The following is a 13,208-nucleotide window of genomic DNA, read 5'->3' as shown; positions in this document are numbered from 1 at the left end:
TTCTGTTATCTGTGGATTCTGCCTTATAAGCTATCCTATTTTCAAACCTACTTTGTTTTTGCCTTTCTAGATGGATAAATTGTCATTTCCACGACTTGATTGAAAACACATAGTTGCTTATTCCACTGGCACAGGTTAGTCTGTTAGTCTGTCTTTGCGTATGGTGCTATAGGACAATGATATTGTTATAGTGGTGGTAACTGTATCCTTTCCTCCAGATATCTTCTCGAGCCACCTGGTCATCGATTCCTTTGCGGTACTCTGCGATCATCCAGGGACGATCCATGGCATCTTCTGATCTCCATTTTCTGGTTAATACTTTCCTTGGTGTGTATGTTTCATATCACCCAAGAATAGTATTATCTTGAACATTTCCTCGGCTACACTATGAGTGCAAGGCCACTGGGAGTCTAACAGTGAGGTGACCGTGGAACGACCACCTTTGAATTGTTTACAATAAATCCATCCGATAACATGTTTGACGATGGCCTCGTGGAACACGAGAGGCCATCGCCACTTAACTAACCCAGATAATCAGGACCTGGGGGCCTTTGATATACTATGCCTCCAGGAAACCTTGTTAATGGAAAAACCGTCTCTGGATGGTTTTGAGATAAAATTTTACCCGGCGACAAAAGGTTTGTTTGGCCATCCGTCATCAGGTCTCCGAGTGGCAATACGGCTGGTTCTGGGATTAAGATAATTAAAAAAAATAACAGAGGCGTATGGCATCCTTGCAGTACTAACGACATGGACCCAACAAGATCGTGGTCGCAGAGGAGGTGCAACATCACAGCTAGCTATTATAAATGTATACTGGAACCCCCAGAAAACCTCTACAGTAAATTTCTGCAAACAACTAGCAGAGGTGATCGATGACATCTCCGTGGAACAACCTACGACACATATAATTATATGTGGATATTTGAATGCAAATTGCCACATTAGGGCTGACAAAGCTACTGCGAAGACCATACAAAGGTCAGTGGAAGAATGAGGATTAGCATGGATGGTTCTAATGAAATCTAGAAACCTACACAATGTGGCCTCGGTGAAAGCATGGGAGGTTATTACGCCCACATGGGAAAGAGGCAACTCCATTGCAACTCTTGATTACTTCTTTATATCTCACAGCCTACTAACATACATAGAAGATTATTCAGTTTCTAGAACTATAGAGAGTGACCATAACCTTCTTGCAATAGCATGGACATCGGCCCGCCCTTTGGTTAAAAGATACAACCAATCGGTAGAGGTAAACAATCAACAAACCCGGCTATGCCTGACAGCATCTAACATCAAAAGTATCATTGATAAATACAGAAGGGGTACACGGAAAAATGAAGACCAGGAAAAAAAGAAGGAATGTCCAGATTATTTCCCCTTCTTAATACAGTACAGGGTGATGTCGAAGGGGGGTAAACCACCCAGAACTAAAAACTGCCACGTCTATGATAGAACACTGGCTGAAAAAAAAAAAGAGTGGTGAGACAACTGAAAAGACAAGTGACGACAGTAAACACAGCTATGGCGTGGAGAATATGGCTAATGGAAGTTAGAAATTATAAATCATGGCTCCGATGGCATAGACACACGATGTATCAAAATGATGCGGAGGCAATGCTCTGGACTCTTAGCACAAAAAAAACAAGTGATTTCTGGGCCCTCATCAAAAAACCAGAGAAGGTTTTGGATAATCAACTCACGAATTCAGTTACTGAAGAGGCATGGGTCAAGTTCTTTGAAAATCTCTATATGGCCCCGCCAGATCACAAACCTCCATCTCAAACTGATTCAGTGACCCCATGGATCAATTTAGCCTTAAAAGATGACAAAGATCGTCATTAAAAAACTCAAAAATTCAAGAGCTCCGGGTCCCGACGCCCTAAGTAACATCGACCTCAAACAGAACATGGAAGAATGGACGAACTTCATCAGTATCCTCTTTGATCAATGTAGGCGAACAAGATCTATTCCAACTTCATGGACTCACTCAGTGATGGTACCCATATTCAAACGAGGAAATAGGTAAGAACCGGACAAATATCGTCTGATTGAGCTACTTGACATAATAGGAAAACATTTTGCAACCCTCCTTCTAGGTCATTTCCGGACTTGGGCCAAAATGTCACCGGCCAACGACCCATTTCAAATGGTTTTTTTTAAAAACGGAAGCACATCTGTCAACATCTTAATGCTAAACCTAATAAAATCTAAGGTAAAGCAAGGTTCCCCAACAGTCTTTTTGGCATTCGTAGACCTCTCACAAGCCTTTGACAGAGTGGACAGAAAAATCTTGTGGACTAAAGATGGAAATGCCCGAGAGAAGTGCTTGATCCAGTAATGGCTCTCCACACGAATACCAAACTAAGAGTCCGCTTAAACCACCAAGGCTTGCTATCAAGAGAAATTCCTTCTGAACGTAAAGGGAAGCAGGGATGTCCTTTAGCGCCAGCGCTATTTATCACTTTTTTGGGGGACTATCAGACCCAAATTGGCCTGCAGCGCCAACTCACCAATTTGGTTCACCACATGGAACTAAATAATCTGAAAATAAACAAACTAAAATCAAAGATAATGATCCTTGGAAAGCCGTGCTCAAAAAACAAGTTGAATCGAAATTGATCTTTGGACAAGGTGAACATCGAAGTAGTCCCGTATTTCAAATATTTGGGAGTTTTTATTGATCACTCCGTGAAAGAATAAAAAATGCAAAAAACATTATGGGAAAAAGCAAAGAATCTTGCGGCACAAATGATGATAATTGACAGAAAATATGGCAAATTCTCATTAGTGCCAGTGATACAGTTTTACAAAGGAAAAGTTGTGCCAACCCTGTCGTACGGAATGGGTGCAATGTTGAATATGCCGGCCACAATCTGGCAGAAACTAGAAGGGTACTTATGGAAATCAGTGTTGGGCCTGCCAAATTCGGTCTCGATGGTGACCATCAGGCGAGACCTAGGTCTGTTATCCCTGGAAGCAACAGTAGTGCAAAACTCAAGCCAATTGTTTAGGAACACTCTTTTACCGGATACCCCTCCAATTTATAAGATCATTGCGACAGAAATAGCGAACCGGCATTTGACCATTCTCAACATCTGGGTAGACAAACTAAAGGCAAAGCTGTCTGAGATTGCATGTATAGAAGATGACTTAAAAACCAACCCTGTGAGAGTAAAGTACAAAATGGAAGGCCAAGATTGGATTGATACCATCGATAAAGCCCAGGCCAATAAACTTACAAAGCACCTCCCTCCAAATTTCAACAGATTGAAAATGCCGTTGGCCTATTGTATCAAATTCCCGAACAAACAGTTAAGGAAAACGTATATGAGAGCACGCTTAAATTTGCTCCCTACCCGTGAAATTCAGGCAATCAGGCTGCAGACAAACAACAAAGAATGCAGACTATGCGCTCAGCCAAATAAAATTGAAACCCTAAGGCAGCTCCTGTTACAATGCCCCGATCTAAGAGATGTAAGAGCAACTTACCTGAACAGCTTGTGCACAGACTTTGTAGGGGCTGAAGAAGAAGAAGAATCAATATGGTGGAATAGGCTGAAGTCGGGCAAAAAAAAGAAATGGAACATTGCTACGGAATTTTTTTTAGAAAGTGCATTTCAAAAAATCAATGCACAGGCAAACGGAGTGAACTGATTTGACCGCTGTTACCTGGAAGAAGGACAGGTTCTATATAGGACTGAGCTTTATGTGACAGTTAAACATACAAGTAGTATCGTCCTTGTAAAAATTGCAACGCGATTAAACACAAGTAAATTAAAATAAAATTTTAAAAAAGGACAATTAGAGGTTAGTCCTGGCAGGCGAATGGGCCAGGAAGAAGATGATTTAAAGTACTATGAAGTGGTAGAAGGTTGTGGTGGAAAAGAAGTGGCAATTCCACCAATGTGTTTTTGATGAACTGCTATGTAAAACATCCTGACAAAACAACGGTGCGCATGAAGAAGAAATTTGAAATAATAACAAGGAATTTATTTCAAATTGGAGAATATTTACATTGACAATCGGTTTGACATTTGAAGAGAGAACCCTTTTTGGTTTACCAAACAAAGATTATGGAAGCTGCGATAATTGTTTTCAAGATAAACTTTTGGTTGCAACTGAATTAGTAAGCTTAGCCAAGATAAAGGACATTTTGGAACTGTGCATTTTACTTGGCTAACAAAATTGAACTTTGGGTTTGAAACATCCTGTATTGATCCAGGGGAAGGGGATCCAACCCGGATCACAAGGACCCTTGTTTATTGGGTTTCTGAATGTATGGGTTATTGTCTACAGCTCATATTGCGAGACATTTCCTGAATGTTTTGATGTATGTATATTAGTCTGAGGGACAGATACATTTGGACATTATATCGTTTTCCTTGAGCCTTAGTTTGTTAGGTAGGGAAATCCTTGTTAGGCTAGGGAAAGATAAGCGTACATCTCACCTTTTATCATTTTGTAAAATGGCTTCTTGTGAGAAAACTCTACTTGTCGGTCTCGCATTTCTGATGCCTGACAGTACTCTCAGAGCATTACTGGGCTGAGGAATATCCCTTATAGGGTCGTCAGAGACTTGGTCCCAACTCGATCCCATGAGCTTTTGTGTGTGCTGCATTCATAACCTGGCCATAGTTACTGGCAGTACAAAGACTGCCATCAACCCCAACAAATGTAGGAACTGCCAGGAAGTCATTTGAGAGTGAGACAAGAAAAGGGACACTGTCTCTAGGTAATCACCCCCTCGAGTTTCCATCTGAAAGACCGGATAACAGGAAATCCCATAGAAAACCAACAACTCTTAAGTTGGAATAAGGGACGATTTTTTAATGGTCACCGATAAGGCCAGAGGGCACATTGGGTCAAGTAGTAACTGGAGGTAGCATGGGGCTAGCATTGGGGACTTTGCCCCAAGCAACCATTCCATCAGGTAGGGCTGTATGTGAATCTCTTTTAGGCACAGGAAGGCCACCACTACTGCCATAAGCTTAGTGAAAAACCTTGGGGAAAAACTAAGGACTAAGGGCAAGACCTTGTGTTGATAGTGGTCCTCATGTATGGTGAGCCAGAGGTAAGGGCAGTCAGGTGGCCAAACAGGAATGTGCAAAAATGCACCTTGAAGGTCCACAGCATCAAGCCAGTCTCTCGGCTGAAAGGATGGTTGGATGAGTGCGGGCGTTATCATCATGAACCTTTCTTGCCGCAAGAGGGCATTTATTTATTTTGAAGATTCCAAACCTGACAATAGGGAAGTATTCAATCCACACATATCTTTGAAAGACAAACATTCTGTAGAATAATTATTGGGGAATCATCTCCTAGCCATTGTGTCTACAACCTGTGTCTCTCCAGACGTTTTGGATTATGGCTCCCATGAACCCTGATCATTAACTATGATGGATGGGCCTGATGGAAGTTCTAGTCCAAAACATTTGGAGACCCCAAGGTTGCAGACCCTTGTTGGCCTAAACCCATGTCAATCTGGCTTTCAGCCTGAATCAGGAATGGAGGCCACTATCCAGTTATCATTTCTCTTTTTACCACTAGCCTCCAAGTTTTCAAGGATGCCTACAACATGCTGGATGAGGCCGTTTTTTGCTGCATCTCTGCAGAATTTGATATGATCAAGACTGGTGTTTATTTCACACTCTTTTCCAACAGATGGCCGTGGATGGGCATATGCTGGGTTGCTAATCCTCGTTTTAGGTCATTCATTATCAATTGGTCAACACAGCTAGCCTGGAAGGCTACCTATACTGTTTGGGGTGTGCATGGAGCACATCCCGATCCCCAGGCATATCACACTATATGGAGCCGATGTGAGATCTGGTGTGATCTGAGCGACTTTGTACCAGTATGTGGACGACACCCATCTGTTTCTATGGATTACATCATGGTGGATATCCACCTGTCTTTAGGTGATTGAAAATTGGATGGCTTCACACTTCTTGAAGTGAAAGACGACAAAAAGTAGTTTCTTATATTTACCTGTCCTAACCCTCCGGTTTCTGTTCTTTCCTGGTAACATAAACATCCTGGAGGTACTTAGATTATGGATCACCTTGGATTCATTTTGTACTTTCGTTCAACACAACCTCTCTGGTGAAGTTTGCTAACTTTCACTTGTGGGCAGTGAGGAATAGTACTTTCTTTGTATCCTATTCTGATTTTTGTTCTTTCCTGAAGCTTTGGTGGTTTCTCACGTCACTGAGGTGTCTATCTTTACTGGTCTTCCTGTGTCCAATCTTGCTCCCTTGAAGGCAATCCTCTATACTGCCACCAGGTTGTTTGTTGGGGCCAGGAAATTTGATTGCATCTTATCAGTGCAAAATCAGCTCCACTGACTCCCAGTGAAAGCTAGGTTCTCAACCAAGGTTGCCTGTATTACCTCAGTTATCTGGCAGTTAAATTGACAGTCTCAAATGGTTCTGGGGCTTGAGGATCAGAATAGATTTTTAGACTGGCTTTTATGTGAGGGCATCTGTGGGTTGTTTAATTTTCCTTTTCGAGGCTCTCTCCCAAATTAGAGAGCTCTTACGATTTCAAAGTGTGATTGAGTTAGGGCCATGACCCTGTCAAGTATGGAAAGAGACCCTTCCTGACCTTGGGCAGGGGGCCTGGCAGGCCATGAGTCAACAGCCAGCTCTGTCCCAGAATTGGGATGAGAGAGTTGTGGGGACTTACTACTCTAAAACTCTCTTTGCGGCTGTGAGTGTTGGCTTGAGTACCTCAAGAGCTGGAGGTAATTCTGTCACCCCACTAGCAAAACCTGCCGGTATTACTGGTGCCGGTAATACCAGCAAATCCTCCATGCAGCCCTATAGGACTTGGAATGGGGATTAACTTCCCTTACCTGCACTTGTAATCTGCCGGTAATTCCGGCAGACCAAGTGCTGGTAACGGTATTAACATTTGGTGGTATCCCGATGGATATACCGGCAGGATATCACCAAACTTGTAATGAGGCCCACTTGACTTAGGTCCTACATTGATAGAATGGCAAGGAAGCTTCAGAAGTAACTTGCTACGGGTGACTTGCTAAAAGGGAGGTACCCTTCAAAATATGTATCTACATCACATATATGGGGGAAGGACCTTCCATTTTGTACAGGTTAGAATCATTAGAATAGAAGCTGTGGTTCTGCCCACCGGATGACAGCTGTTTTGATGGTAAGAGACTTTTCACCATATAGCCTATAAATACCATGGCAGCCCCCCTACACGGGCTGGCTGGCTTGCTGAGACAGGGTGATTTTTGCTATGGGTTCTGCTTGCCGGCATAATCTGCTCCTATTCTGGTCTTTTTGATTGATAGAGTGATTTGCATTATATATGAAGATCATATACATTGAAATGCTTTATTGATTTAAATGTCTGTTTTAGTTTGGTAACCATAGTGTGGTTTTGAATTGAGCTGTATAATTTGACTTTGCTTATCCTTAGCAGAAGGAACCAGGTTGGACAGGGTGTTGTGTCTTTGTCAGAAGCAAGAAATCTGTGTTAAACCCCATGTGGGGCTTTGTGTATTGGACACATATTTTGAAGCCCATGATTAGAACTTTGATGACTACTGATTTGATTATAGAGGAAGAGACTTGTTTCTCAACAAATGTGTTTGAATTTTATGTGGAATTGGACCGTCATTTGAGAACAAACAAATACGTTGGAACATTGTGTTGAGATAGTGAGAGTGCAACGAGGAATACTTATGTGTAAATAAATATTTCTTTTTTACAACGTTAGTCTTTCGTGACTCTGAGGCTTTGGTTCAGTGAGATGCTAATGAACAGCACTGTGTACTGTGATGCATTATGCCTCTCTGCCCGGCGTCTTTCTGTCTCTCCATCTCCGGCTATTATGTGCATCAGGGGCAGCATCGTGGACAGGCTTCAGAGCTCGAGAGGTCATAAGTCAAACAGGTATTTAGGTTGTTAACAGAACTGTGACGAATGAGGTGGGGGTAGGATGCACTTCTAAGCCCAAGTAAATAATTCTAATTGTTGCAAGAGCAAAAATGGCAGTGTACCAAGACGAGAGGATGCGTCCTCTAGGTTCTAAATCAGCGGCTGATATCTTCCCCATCGCATTGCAGAGCACTAGACCTTACTCTAAGCTAAACTGGGGATGGGGGGCTGGGGAGGGTCCCCTTTGTTCTCAGAGCTCTGGTTGGCTGGGGTGATCCTAAAGGGACACGCGACAGCAAAAGGCATGTCTTAGTGTGAGGTCTGTAATCTTCCTTAAGCTTTTTTCCCCCGAGAAGTGAAGTAGGCATTTTAAAGAAATTACTGCTTTAACAATTAAAATGCATTGATTATAAGAAGTTGGAATTCCACCTTAGCAAGCATCTTTTAATAATTTCATAAACACATATTTGCTCTCCAAGGTATCAACACAATATGATCATGGGAATGTATTAACTCTAATACATCTTAGACAAAATGGTGCAAATAACATCTAATCAATAGACATTCATGTGTATCTCTTTTTATATAGCATGTATAAAACAAATAGTCTTGTGTTAAGCGTCAGAGAGTGGGATGTAAAAGTCTTTCATGGACCAGAATCTTCATGCCAGGGACCATTGTTCTGGTAATTTCAGATGTTCGACTCGTGTAAATTCCATGCATGACCGTAGGCACTGGATACTTTGCAAGAATCTGCAAGGCACAAAACAGCTGTTACTATTAATGTACAATGCATTTATTATCTGTTACTAGATGTACAGAAAAACAGGCACTTTTTACATATATAAAAGAATTCAAGGTTTGAGAAATGCATGATCGTTTGACTGGATAATTACCAGCATGATGATTGGGAAGTGATCTTCCCCGCCACATCCAGGGTTTAAAATTATTAGATGCCACAAAGCGTAGTGTGACATTTTCATCATAAAGTTTGGTTTCTCATCATAATAGTAAGTTTATTTTGTTGTAGTTTAATTCACAATGTGCACGTTTAACTTTTGTATCCTTAAATGGATATTTAAAATATGCTGCTTCTTGCTTTCAAGATTGGCAGTAATATACCACCACATCACACACTACAATCTTGTGTAGTCAACAAGCTTTAAATGGGCACAATCTATACCGCATAATGAGATCGGCACTTGATCACGGATGGAAATTGAATCTATTGAAGGGTGACAATACCGTGTTCCTAGCTGTGTTTGGGTTGGCATGCCAAGTTTTATACCTCTTGGTACTGCATATTAGTGGTCAAATGACCTCATAGGTGTGAAACAACAATGATGGCTTAAGTTAAAGGCCCTAGTTCACATAGAAGATCAAGGGAGGGGAAAAGTCAGAGCCATGTCACTGTACTATGTTAAGGCATGTTCTTAATTGATCGGTTTTTTTTTTCCACTTTGCCCTTTTAACCAGAAAAGGAAATAAATCTTAGGCGGGGTGAAGCTTTGGTGGGGGGGGGGGGGGGGTTATAATGCTGATCACTAACTTACTGTGTCTCTGAAGCCCATTCGAAGGGAATTCAAAGAGAGTTGCTCCCCATAACAGGATCTGACCTAGAATGCTGAGCCAAAGGTTTCTGGTTGTCAGGAATCCTAGGGGCCACGTGCCACATTTAGCTGTGGCCCCTGTCACGACATGGTATCTCATTAGTCACCGACACACGGACATATGCTCGGTTTGTAAAGTGAAATACAACTTTAGAAATGCATAAATAGAAAAGCGGAAAGAATTATTTATTTTACGCAAACCGTGTCATAGCTAACTTTAAAAAGTTAAACGAAGTCAGCTGCACAGAAAAAAAAGATTCTAGCTGATGACGAATTCTGGGCGCTTTCTGGCTATTGACATGTTTTTGTCTTCCCTCGCATTTCAATAGATTCCGATACTAATCATTTACATTTTGTGGGAGTTCAGGGCAGTACTCTGATTTATTTCAAATTTAAAAACAGATTAGACATATTGACAAATAGTTTTCCCAAATGCACACCTCATTTTCTTCCTTATGGTTAATCTGGCGGGTCTGTTCCACTGCATTTTCATGATTTGATCCATGTAGCTAAATTGCACAGGAATCCAGGTGGATCCCAGGTTTGTGTGCCATGTTCCTCCCCCGACGGCAAATGCCCACGGCTTGCCACTGTGCAGCTATGCAGTGCTTGAAATGGAAAAGATTAATTGAGGGGGCCCTATCCTCCCCCGGGGCGGGGTTGGAGGAAAAAGGAGCCGTGCTGGAGGATTACGAGGGGGGGACCCAAGCCACCTCAAGCAACACAGTATCTCTTCATAGAAGTCGGGACAGGTGAATTTGCAGGAAAGCAAAGAGCATTGTGGGAACATAAGAAACCCCACAATTTTAAATTTGGCACATGTCTCAGAGTGATTCAGCAGGAAAGCCTTTTGAGCGAGTAATGGAAGTTTGACTCTGCTCTTTTCATTAGTCACAATCCTCACTGTAGCAAACTAATGTCAGGAAATTGCAAGACATATATCAAACAGCTACTATCAGTATGTGAGGCTTTGGTTGAGGCTCCATTCAGTCTCCCGGCCGAGTCCCGCTGTGGGGGTGTTTCCCGGGCTAGCCTCTGGGCCTCAGGACACAGCAAGACCGATTTCCTGCATTGCCGCTATGCATCTACGGCAGAGATAGGGCGACCTCCAATACAAAGGATCCCTATGGATACCACCTGCTTCTTTCAGGTGCAAAAAAGCAGGTGGTATCCATAGCGATCCCAGCCTCTCCATCCACATCAAAATCTGTTGCAAACTGTCGAAGTGGGGAAACGCAGTGGACATAGTTCCCACTGCATCTGCGGGCACATGACTCATTAAAGACCAAATTGTTACAAACATGCAGAGCTTTTCTTCATGTGTTTCCATACATCCAGCCCATTACTCGACCCAATAAATGAGACCTCAATCTCTGACTTATTAATTGTAGTGCATTTTTTATCTCGATTTTCTATCATTGTTACCTTTTTCTGTCACTCAGTAACTTTCTTGTTATCTTGCTGCGTCATTTTCTTCATTCGTTCGTGTGGAACTCTCTTGTTGACTTGACAGAGCGCCTGCTTGTTCAGTTTGTATGGAGCTTGCTTGTTTAGTTGGTGCAGCACTTTCTTTTGGAGTAGGTGGCACACTTGCTTTTTGAGTAGGTAGGGTGTCTTCTTGTTGAATTAGTAGGGCGCTTTCTTTTTGAGTAGGTATGGCACCTTCTTGTTGCCTTGGCAGGACACTTTCACTTTGAGTAGGTATGGCACCTTCTTGTTGCATTGGCAGGACACTTTCTCTTTGAGTAGGTATGGCACCTTCTTGTTGCAATGGCAGGACACTTTCTCTTTGAGTAGGTAAGGCACCTTGTTGCATTTGTAGAACACTTTCTTTTTGAGTTGGCAGTGTGCCTTCTTGTTGCATTAGTATGGTGCTTTCATTTTGAGTTGGTACAGCATCTTCGTATGAAAGTATTAGAGAGCCTTTATATGGAAGTATTTGAATAATGTCTTGTTCAGTTGGAAAGGCGTGTCCTTTAAGAGTTGCTTGAAGATTTTCCTGGGAGGTTGGAACAGAACTATCTTCGCAGTCTGCTAAATAACTGCTAGACTGAGTTGGCAAGCCACTATCTCGTGGAGCTGCCAAGCCACTCTCTCGTTTAAAGGCGTGTCCTTTAAGAGTTGCTTGAAGACTTTCCTGGGAGGTTGGAACAGAACTATCTTCACAGTCTGCTAAAAAGCTGCTAGACTGAGTTGGCAAGCCACTATCTTGTGCAGCTGCCAAGTCACTCTCCCGTTTACCCACAAGCCAATTTTCTTGTTGAATCTGAAAGTCACTTGTTTGGTCAGTTGAAGAGTCACTTTCTTGTAGAAACGGTTCAGCAATATCCTTTTCCTGTGAACAAAGCATGACTTCAATGTCACAAGCGTCTCATCAACATTTCAGATTAGATTCCAAGTAAATGACACACATTATCATTTTCAACCATGTGAATAATACGGCAAAGTAAAAAAATCCAGCCTACGCAATAGCATCACACCACATAGCCCTCATTAATAGCCTTTAAAAGCAAATTGAGAAATGCATATATGTCTTATCTTACCTTGCCCCAGATAGCCAACGTTTTTAATAGCTATATGAGGATTGAATCAGACAAATATAGAAATGGTTAAGGAGTGAGACCTGGTGCGATTTCTGACCCGATAATGTTGCCCTCACTGTGTGAGACAATGGAATGATCTGTGTCAGGTAGGAGACATAAAGGACCTGTGAGAACACCCGAAGAGAGAGCAAGAGTGGGAGCAAGGGCCGGAGCAAGAGAGCGAGCAGGAGAAAGGCACAACCTTCTGTGGAGCCGTGATGTCGAGGAGGGCTGGGCCCCCTTCGTGGCGGCATCAAGCGGCAGTCCCATGCATATGGTGTGGAGTGCAGAGCAGTGATAGAACATGCAGATCACTGCTTCCCGTGAGCAGGCCTGCAGCTGGAGTATCTCGGCCTAACCAACGAGAGACAAGATTCAACCATACGCACTGTGGTCAACCGATGCTGGACTGAGCCATCGCAAGAAGTCCTGCGAAGAACCGACGGGAAGCACTGAAGACCACGCAGCGACATGGATGAAAGCAGATGAACCGAAGCTGTGCTGCAGCCTTACACAAGGAACGCAACTGCAGGTCTACAGGTACGCGGTTGATCAGGGGACTGGAAGGAAGGTGGGGAGGCCCACACATACCCTAGGCAGGGGTGAGACCAGAAATTTCCCACGCCGGGGTAAGAGCATGAATACCCCCAACCCAGGGTGAGAAGGCTAACGAGCCTAACATGATGAAAGGAACATGCAGACTGAACTGGGTGAGGTCCCATATAACCCAGGCAGAGGCAAGAATCCGAATAGCTGAAGCAGGGTTGAAGTACCAGAGAACCTGAACTCGGACAAGGCCCCACATACAACAATCATGGGTGAGAATCCGACCAGCTCAAGGGGGCTCAAGTAACAGAGAATCTGATTTGGGGCAAGGCCCCAGATGAACCAAGCCCAGGTGAGAAGCTGGAAGAGACAGAGAGACAAAATAGACCAAGCAGAGCTGAGAAAAACAATACCCCACACGAGGGGGTGCAAAACCAGAGAGCCCAGGTTGGGACGAGAATCCCGAGGGCCCAGATGCCAAGTCCGGGAGGGGCTGTACATCCCGAACCCCAGGGAGGGGCAGGAGCAAAAAGGCTGGACAAGACCGGCTCCTCAAGAAC

General features: G+C 43.2%; 1 protein-coding gene across 1 annotated transcript in view; it reads right to left on the bottom strand.

The window, feature by feature from the left end:
* Positions 1–8,333: 8,333 nt before the first annotated feature.
* Positions 8,334–13,208, bottom strand: part of MDH1B (malate dehydrogenase 1B) — a 194,541-nt gene continuing 189,666 nt past the window's right edge. Inside the window, exons 9-10 of the mRNA XM_069615573.1 lie at positions 10,946–11,855; positions 8,334–8,663 (exon numbers count right to left, since the gene is read on the bottom strand). Of these exons, the coding sequence (XP_069471674.1) occupies positions 10,974–11,855 (882 nt within the window). The 3' untranslated portion in view covers positions 8,334–8,663; positions 10,946–10,973. The remainder of the gene's footprint in view (positions 8,664–10,945; positions 11,856–13,208) is intronic.

This window comes from Ambystoma mexicanum, chromosome 9 (genome assembly GCF_040938575.1).
Source record: "Ambystoma mexicanum isolate Mex_15411 chromosome 9, UKY_AmexF1_1, whole genome shotgun sequence".
In the NCBI taxonomy this organism is placed as follows: domain Eukaryota; kingdom Metazoa; phylum Chordata; class Amphibia; order Caudata; family Ambystomatidae; genus Ambystoma; species Ambystoma mexicanum.
The sequence above is the reverse complement of the archived record's forward strand: the minus strand, read 5'-3'. Positions and strand labels throughout refer to the sequence as shown.